At 39.9% G+C, this 9365-nt stretch overlaps 1 protein-coding gene across 1 annotated transcript; it reads left to right on the top strand.

Annotated features, from left to right (window-relative positions):
- Positions 1–7980: 7980 nt before the first annotated feature.
- On the top strand, positions 7981–8511 carry LOC139188629 (uncharacterized). The gene is made up of 2 exons (XM_070806258.1): positions 7981–8329; positions 8381–8511. Exons 1-2 carry the CDS (start codon positions 7981–7983, stop codon positions 8509–8511), a joined length of 480 nt encoding a protein of 159 aa, XP_070662359.1.
- The last annotated feature ends 854 nt before the right edge of the window (positions 8512–9365 follow it).

Raw genomic sequence — 9365 nt, 5'->3', positions numbered from 1 at the left:
TTACATCTCCATCCATAAAACTGAATAGCCATGGTAATAGACAATAAAATATTAATAATTTTTCCTCACCCAATCCATCAGACATCCCTATCACCCTTTCCTTTTTCCCCTCATTTGACCGGTTCTTCCTCTCTCTCTCTTTTTCTCTCTCTTTTCTTTCTATCTCTCTCTTCTTTTTTCTTTCTTTCTCTCCCTTTTTTCCAGCTCACTCTCGTGAGCTCTCTTCCTCTTCCCTCTTCAAACCTTCAACAAATCAAGCTCAAAAATAATATTTTTGGAATCCCTGGAACTCAAGGAACCCAACCATGGCCTTACATGCGACATCGGTGGAACTAAAGAACACATTTAGTTTTTGGCTTGACGCTTTAAAACCCTTTAACGCCAGCCTCTTAGCTCCCAACCTCAGCCATTCATAACCTCTGCAAAAAAAAAAAAAAAAAAACAAAGCACTTCCACCACAAATTTCAAAACCCCATCATTCCAAAAACAAAAGAGTAAGAGATAAGAAAATATAGAGAATTTCACGAAAATGGCTAGTTTTTGTTTTTGTGAAGAGGAAGTAGAGGAGGTTGAAGAGAAAATGATGTAGATGGAGCAGTCTCAGTCGGCGTCTCAGTCAGCGGCTCAACCGCAGCAGCGGGTGGTGCAAAACTCCGTCGGAAGTCTCAACTTCAACATCAACATGTCGAATGAGGACGAGGAGATGTCAAGGTCGGCACATGCACCGATGCCGCACATCAGCCACACGTTACACAACCCTCAGGCTCTCGGGCTGTCAATTCCCGCCTGGCCTCTCGCTCGGGCCTCCCCCGAGCCCTATTGCCCGCATGGGCTAGAGCTGCTAGCTGGGGCAGTTGGGTTGGAGCAACAGCTGGTCCACCGGGCTATTGAATACGGTGGAGCTGCTATAAGTAACTTCAACGTTGCAAAGGCCCCCTAGGGCAACTCACTATTGAATCCACCCAGTGAACAGTAACTACCTTTAATGAACAGTAACTGCCTTTTGCATCTCCACCCCTAAAACTTAATAGCCATGGCAATATGAAATAAAATATTAGTACTTTTTCCTCACCCAATCCATCAGACATCCCCATCACCCTTTCCCTTTTTCCCTTCATTTGACCATTTCTTCCTCTCTCTTTCTCTCTCTCTCTTCTTTCTCTCTCTCTTCCTTTTTCTTTCTTTCTCTCCCACTTTTCCAGCTCACTCTCGTGAGCTCTCTTCCTCATTCCTCTTCAAACCTTCAACAAATCAAGCTCAAAAATAATATTTTTAGAATCCCTGGAACTCAAGGAACCTAACGGCCTTGCATGCGACATCAGTGGAACTAAAGAACATAATTAGCTACTGCCTTGATGCTTTAAGACCCTTTAACGCTGACCTCAGCCATTCATAACCTCTGCAAAAAAAAAAAACATAGCACTTCCACCAGAAATTTCAAAACCCCATCATTCCAAAAGCAAAAGAGAAAAAGATAAGAAAATATAGAGAATTTCACGAAAATTGTTGGTTTTTGTTTTTGTGAAGAGGAAGTAGAGGAGGTTTAAGAAAAGATGATGCAGATGGAGTAGTCTCAGTCGGCGGCTCAGCCGCAGCAGCTGGTGGTGCAGAACTCCGCCAGAAGCCTCAGCTTCAATAACAACATGTCGAAGGAGGACGAGGAGATGTCAAGGTCGGCGCATGCACCGATGTCGCACATCAGCCACACGTCACACAACCCTCAGGCTCTCGGGCTGTCGATTCCCGCTTAACTTCTCGCTTTGGCCTCCCCGAGCCCTATCGCCCGCATGGGCTGGAGCTGCTAGCTGGCGCAATTGGGTTGGAGCAACAGCCGGTCCACTGGTCTATTGAATATGGTGGAGCTGCTCTTACAAACTTACAAATGGGGCCTTTGTTGAATTCCGCGTGGAGGATCTTAATTAGACTCCCATTTTCAGCGTGAATGTGAAAAAATGTGGTATATGCCCGTTGTATGCGGAAGATGTTGAGAAATTCAAACTCTTTCGTGTCTTCATATCTGGGGAACCAAAAATACTAGAAGAAACAAGAGAAGATGAAACTTGGGAAGCTAGTGGATCAAGTTATAAGCCACAACTATATGATAGTGGTAATGATTCATAAGCCAGTGAATCAAGTTATGATCATTTTGAGTTAAATGAAAGTGATGATGAGTCGGAAGCCAATGGATCCTTTTGGCTGAATGGGTCTTTTTGCCTGAATGGCATATCATTTTGAATTTGTCTATACCTTTTGGATATGTAGGCTTTATTGCCTAAGCCTGGTACAGGTTTGGGATTGCTTTAACTTTTTTATAAAAACAGCTACGAAAAAATCTGGAGTGTAAAATGTGTTTGGTAAATGCAAAAATAAGTGCTTCTTTTCAAAGTTCGAGCCATAATAATCAAATTTTAAGGCTCCACTTCCCGTGAATCCTAAATTTGGGAAAGTGGAGCTAAAATAAAGGAGCATGAATGTGAAACATGGAGAAATACAAGGAGAGTGGAACTTGAAGTCCAAGCATTTTATGCCTATAAAAAGACTAATAATCGCGCAAGAACGGGGGAAGAGAGTGGTAGGAGATCGCTCTATATTTTACAAGTATTTTGAACAAACACTAACTTGAGCGTTGAAGTGTTTTATTGCTAGTCCCCCTCCTTCCTCATTATGGCGAGCGAAGTTGGTGTATATAAAACTTCTCAATGTGTTCAAGATTACTTGTTGGCAGGGGCGGATCCACAGTGGGGTCGTCGGGGTCGCACGACCCCTTGGAAACCATGGAAACAACCTTGAAGCTCCCATATGCGACCTCTTGGAGCTGGGGTCGTCGGGGTCGTCAGGAAGAGGAAGAAGAAGACTCGGCAGGAAGAGGAAAGTGGAGAATATGGGTGGGAGGTTACTAGGAAAGTGGAGAATATGGGTGGGTGGGAGGTTACTGCTGTATGCTTTTTAATTATTTTTTATTTAGCCTTTTCAATATCTGGATTTTTAATTCTGTTTTTAATTTTGTTGATGTTTCACTCTGTCTAGGAGTTTGCTAGGTAGTGGTGTTAATGGAGTCGTGAACTTTGAGAAATTTAAGGGATAAGTCTTCCACTTTTCCTTTTAATAGAATCTTCCAAATGTGTTTTTTAAGTTGCGTCATAGTATTATTTTAGTAACATTTTTAATAAAAGAATGTCATTAAAAATTTTACCAAATGTCATTAAAATTTTTACCAAGTGTTAATAAAAGAGTTATAGACTATCACTGTAAAGAATATTTCTTTAGGGATGATGTTTTTTAAAGGTCCTTGAGTGATGGCTTATATCCATTTCAAGCATTCAACTCTGTAACTGATAGTCTTAAAGCTCTTGCTGCAATTACTAAAGTTTCAATGGATATTTGGCATCAAAGATTGGGCCTTCCATCTATTAAGATACTAAATAAATTGGTTTCTAACTCATGTATTTCAATATATAGTAGCTCAAATAAATCCTTTTGTTTAGATTTTGCCTTAAGGAAAAATTTTAGGCTTTCTTTTATATCTGCAACTTGTCATACAAGCAAGCCTTTAGAACTACTTCATACTGACCAACACCTATAGCCTTTGTCCATGGTTTTAGGTATTGTGTCATCTTTTGCGGATGATTACACCAAGGATTGTTGGTTCTTCCCTTTGCAATGTAAATCCGATGTGTTTTCAACATTTATGCAATTCAAAACCCTCATTAAGGATAAGTCGTGCACTAAGATAATTACTATTCGATCTGATTATGGTAGTGAATTCTTGAGTACTGGATTCTCTAATTACTTAGTTGAGCATGGAATTCAGCATCAACTTAGCTATCCTAATACTCCAAAATAGAATGGTTGTGCTAAGCGCAAACATATGCACCTAGTTGAAACTGTCATGAATATTGTTAAGGGTCCACTTAGGAACAAAATGGGAGATCAATGGTTGAGTGATAGCTTGCTTGTTTATATTGAGAGAGATATTTTTGCTTGTATTGAAAATGAAGCTATAATGCTTCGTTTTCAAAATATGAAACCTCGTCGTGGACAATTATAGTTTGTAATATTGTTTCCATTATGAATTATGAATGAAAGTACTATAATTTCATTTTCAATATGTTTTTCCATCCTAAATTTTTATTTGAACTTTTACACTGCGACCCCTTGGGGTAAGATTCCTGGATCCGCCACTGCTTGTTGGTAGAGAATTTGAGTACTTAAATCTTCTGCGCCAACATATGGATACTACTGTATGGTTCTTGGTGGTCAGCTTGACTTGCCCACTAAGCTTTTGCTAAGGCTGTTCATTTAGAGGCTCCCCATGCTTTCCTAGCTTTAAAATTTGATGCTCATGCTTTTCCGAGTATCCATAAAACCCTAATTTTTTCGGTGATCGTTAATCTGTAACTTTTCTGGCACTCAAGAGGAAGCTGCTAAGGCTTATGATGTAGTTGCGATTAAATTCCGAAGACTGAATGTTGTGACCAACTTTGACATAACACGGTATGATGTGATCGGATTATGTCAAGCAATACCTTAATGGTGATGGGGTGTGATGGAAGTTGCACTATAATTTTCTTTTTGATATAAAAGTACCAAAATGGTTACCCCGCACATGCCAATATGAAAGAATAGCTGAAAAAGAAATTATAATTATAAAATATGTGCAAGTATGGATTCCATTATTTGAACCCGTGCAAACGAAGATGAAAGGACCAGCGCTTGCCGAGCTACGACAACCTTGTTGATAATGTTCACATTTATGGTATATATGTAGTACATTACAAAGGTTATTACAATTTACAGTAAATTACATTTTACCCCATTTAGTTTCAGTGTAATTACAATCTCATATAACATCTTTAAAACATTTTAATTTTATACATTTATTATTATTTTATTTCAATTTCATACAACCATTACAAAGTCTGTTAAATTAACCGTTAAGTGATGACATGGCAAATATGAGATCCTCATTTGTGCTGACGTGGCTGCCATATTTGTGCCACATGGCTATACACTTAATAAAAAAATTTAGAATATTAAAATAATTAATTAAAAAATAAAAACCAAAAATCCCATTCGTCTCCCCCCCCCCAAGCCCACCCCCTTCTCCCATCCCCTTCACCCACCTTTTCCCCCATTCATTCTGAACTCCTCAAACCCAAAATTTGCAAAAAATTACTCACACAATGAAGACTTTCTTCAATTCGCGCATGGGTTAGCAGCGAGTTTAGATATAGGTGGAATTGGGTTCAGATTTGAGTTCTTCGAGTTGCAGGTCGGGTTGGCGGATCCAAATCAGGCAACGACGACATCGAGGGTTTACCGTGATGCTGGTGCGAGACTTCTGCGCTCCATCTCCATCAAATTCTTGAAGGCAAACGAGAGTTCTAGGGCTGGTTCGGTATGGGATACCAAATCGAAACCCTTGTCCCGATTCCCAAACCGAAGTTTTCGGGAATCCCAATTTCAAGATCTATCTCAAACCACATTTTTGGGAATCTCAAAATAATTTCGGGATTTCGGGACAAATCAGGAATCCCGAAATAAAATTCACACAAAATTGCAGGCAGACTGCTACAATTGTATCTAATATGCATCTGCAAAACTTAAGACACTCAAATTCCCAATCCAATTCAATCTGCAGAAACTAATTGCATCTGCATAATTCAATCATCTCAAAAGAAACTAAAGCATGAAACTTGCAACAATCACACAACAAATCATCATAAAACATTGCAGCCAACCAAGATGCTAACTTCTTTGAGAATAAAAATATAGACCATCCAAACATCCAAGTAAATGAAATTAAACCGCAAACCACATAATTTCACATCAATTTTCTTTGCAAAAACATCCACTAAAATCTGTTCAGCACAATTCGAGCCCCTAATTCAAAACCCTAAGCCCCAATTCAAAACCCTAAGCCCCAATTCAAAACCCTAACCTTATTCGAAACCCGAGCCCCCAATTCGAGACCCTAAGCCCTAAATCGAAATCCTAACCTTATTCGAAACCCAGATAGAGAATCGAAGGTGTGGATGAAGTCGTGAGGTGTGGTGGTGGCCGGAGCGGAGAGAGTTCGTCGGAGTGAGACACTGAGGGTGGTGGCTGCTGAGCTTCGAATTTGAATAGAGACAGAGAGAATCTGAGACTGAGTGAAGGGCCAAATATGAGAAATGAGAGAAAGTGAGTAGGGATGTGTCGGCTCTAGTTTGGATTGAGTTGAAGGAAGGTGGCTTCTGCCTTTCTAGGTTGCAGATAGAGATAATTCGAGAGAGAAAGAGAGAGTGAATGTTGAATTCTGTAGATAGCAATATTTTAAAGTATGAGACTGAGGGCTTGGTTCGGTACAAAAATTTTGGGGATTTTCGGTTTGGGTTTTTTTTTGTTTGGTTTCAGTATGGTTTGGGATTTTTGGTAATTTTTTCCACCCCTAGAGAGTTTTGTAAACAGTAACACTCTCGTCGGGGTCCCGATTAGTTTGACAGGTGCACATTTATTCGTCGGGGTCTCGGTTCTTGTCGACAAGGGCGTCCACGAGAACCCTAGAGAGGAATTTGGAATTTTGGGTTAGATGGAGTTGCAGAATTAATGGGTGAAGGGGTGGGTGATGGGGGAAGATGAAGGGGAATTTGGAATTTTGGGTTAGATGGAGGTGTAGAATTAATGGGGGAAGGGGTGGGTCATGGGGGATGGCAGAAGGGAGTGGGCTCGGGTGGGGAAGATGAAGGGGATTTTTGTTTTTGTTTTTTTTTAATAACTTTCCTTTAATTAATTATTTTAATATTCTAAATTTTTTATTAAGTGTTTAGCCACATGACACAAATGTAGCAGCCACGTCAACACAAATGAGGATCACATATTTGCCATGTCATCACTTAACGGTTAATTTGACAAACTTTGTAACGGTTGTATCAAATTGAAATAAAATAGTAAATGTATGACATTGAAATGTTTTAAAGATGTTGTATGAGGTTACAATTGCACCGAAATCTGAGGAGATAAAATATAATTTACACTAAAATTTAGGAGCCCAAAAAAAAAGGGGTCATGTGGGGTCACACACCTCGCACGACCTGCACACCCTATGGGCTGGCCCTGCCCTCGGGCTCTTAGACCAAAGCTAATGTCTAGCATGTTGAGTCATATCTAACCAAAGGAGGGCCAGAGGGCTCTCTTTGGCCCTATAGCCCTCCAAGAAATTAATATTTTAATGAACCGTATCAGACCATTTTTCTTACCATTTCCAACTGAGAGGCCAGAGGGCCATAGGCCAAACATGGTCCTGTGACAAAAAACCATCTCCAACCGAGGGGACCAAACATAATTTATTATTTTAATTGAATTAATGTGGTTATTTAAATTAAACTACCTTAATAATTTTTTGTTATGGATTGTCAATAATTTTACACCTTTTCGAGTGCCACGTGTAGATGTGTGAGTAACTTTGCATATTTCTTGTCGATAAGGAATTTCAATAATTTTACGTCTCGAGTTTCGAGTTTCACGTGTCGATGTGTAAATAACTTTGCAGATTTCTTGTCAATAAGGAATCTCAATCATTTTAGGTTTCAGATTTCGAGTGACACGTGTCGATTTGTGAGTAACTCTCCAAATTTCTTGTCAATATGTAATCTCAATGATTTTTTTATAGGATTTCGAGTGTCACGTGTCAAGATGTAATTGGTTGTGGGAAATTTTTGATAGGATTTTTATCTACGTGACACTTCTTATCTTCAGCTTCCAATGTCCATAAATATGGTGGATATTGGCCTATAACTCACACACCTTTAGCTTTGCCCTCTCCAATATCTCTTTCAATTCAAGTTTGCAATGAATTCCAACTTTGGATCCTCTTCGAGTTCCAACTGGGGGTCCTCTTCCAATTCCAAATTGGAAGATAAATAGGCACAGATGAGGCGAGAAGATAAGGAGTCCGATAAAGAAGATTAAGCATGGTGCAATACATCATATATGGCAGCCATGGCTGAGGTCATGGCTTGTCAGGCAACTGAAGAACAACCTCAATGGGGTGGCTTTATTGCTGGTCGTGGTTACAAGCCACGAAATAGAGAGATGGCGCATCAAAATCTGATGAACAACTACTTCAACCCCAACTCAGTGTACAACAAAGAAGATTTCAGACATCGTTTCCGGATGAGGCGTCATGTCTTTGAGCGTGTACTTCATGATGTCCAACATGTCAATCCATACTTTCGACAGAAACTGGACATAGCAGGTCGCCCTGGTTTCTCACCTCATCAGAAGGTTACTATTGCACTCCGAATGTTGGCCTATGTCTCCCCAGCTGATGCGATGGATGATACATTTGGTATGTTTAAGTCTACATGCCTTGATACTCTTGCTGAATTCTGTTAAACAGTTGTTCAGCTTTACAAAGAAGAGTACCTCCGTCAACCAAATCCAGCAGATCTAGATCGGCTCCTTCGCAAAGTTGAATACCGTGGCTTTCCAGGCATGATAGGGTCATTAGATTGCATGCATTGGCAGTAGAAGAACTGTCTCATCGGATGGCAATGAGGCTTTGGCGGAAGATCGAGAAAGCCAACAATTGTGTTAGAGGCGATTGCGTTATTTGACATATGGATCTAGCATGCTTACTTACTGTTATTTAATGTTGTTGAATATTATTTAATGTTGTTTAATGTTACTTAATGTTGTATAGTGTTGTTTAATGACTTAGGTAGTTATAAGAAAAAATAGAAATTTAAATTTTTTTTTAAAAAAAAATCAAATATAACGGCTAGCTAACATCAGCAACTAGCCGTTGGGATTCAAAAACCTAGACCGGCCGGGGCTGGCTGGATGGTTTAGGCCAGCTAGTTGGCCCGATTCTTCTGCTTTTGTGGATCGGTAGGGCCCACGAGCCTTTTGTATTAGCCTTCGGTTGGAGACGGTTTTCGTGTTATTTAGGGCTATTTTCGGCCCTATGGCCGGATCGATTGAAGATGGCCTTAGATGCTTGTTACTACACAAACGAAGAGATATTAAACTAATACATATATGATGCTTTATTCATGTGACTTGGTATGCTACTTTACTCAGAGCACTTCCACCCTTAACAAATGTGCTAGCCTAAAGTCTTTTTTTTTTTAGGCTAGCCCCTAATCTCCCCCCCCCCCAAAAAAAAAAAAAAAAAAAAACCACTCCACCCCACCCAATAGGCTGGCCCAAAGTGGAGGCCAGCATTGAGCCCAGCACATCATAAATTGAGTAAGGGACCGGCTTACATAACGCCAGCTAACGTCAGCCATGTGAATCTCTTTTTTTTTTTTTTTTTTTTTTTTGCAGCTAGTGTGTGGGCACAAGTTCTAGCATTTAGAAAGAAAAAAAAAATTCAGAATCTT

The sequence above is a fragment of the Malus domestica genome, chromosome 10 (assembly GCF_042453785.1).
Source record: "Malus domestica chromosome 10, GDT2T_hap1".
NCBI lineage: Eukaryota > Viridiplantae > Streptophyta > Magnoliopsida > Rosales > Rosaceae > Malus > Malus domestica.
This window is presented reverse-complemented; position numbering and strand designations above follow the sequence as displayed.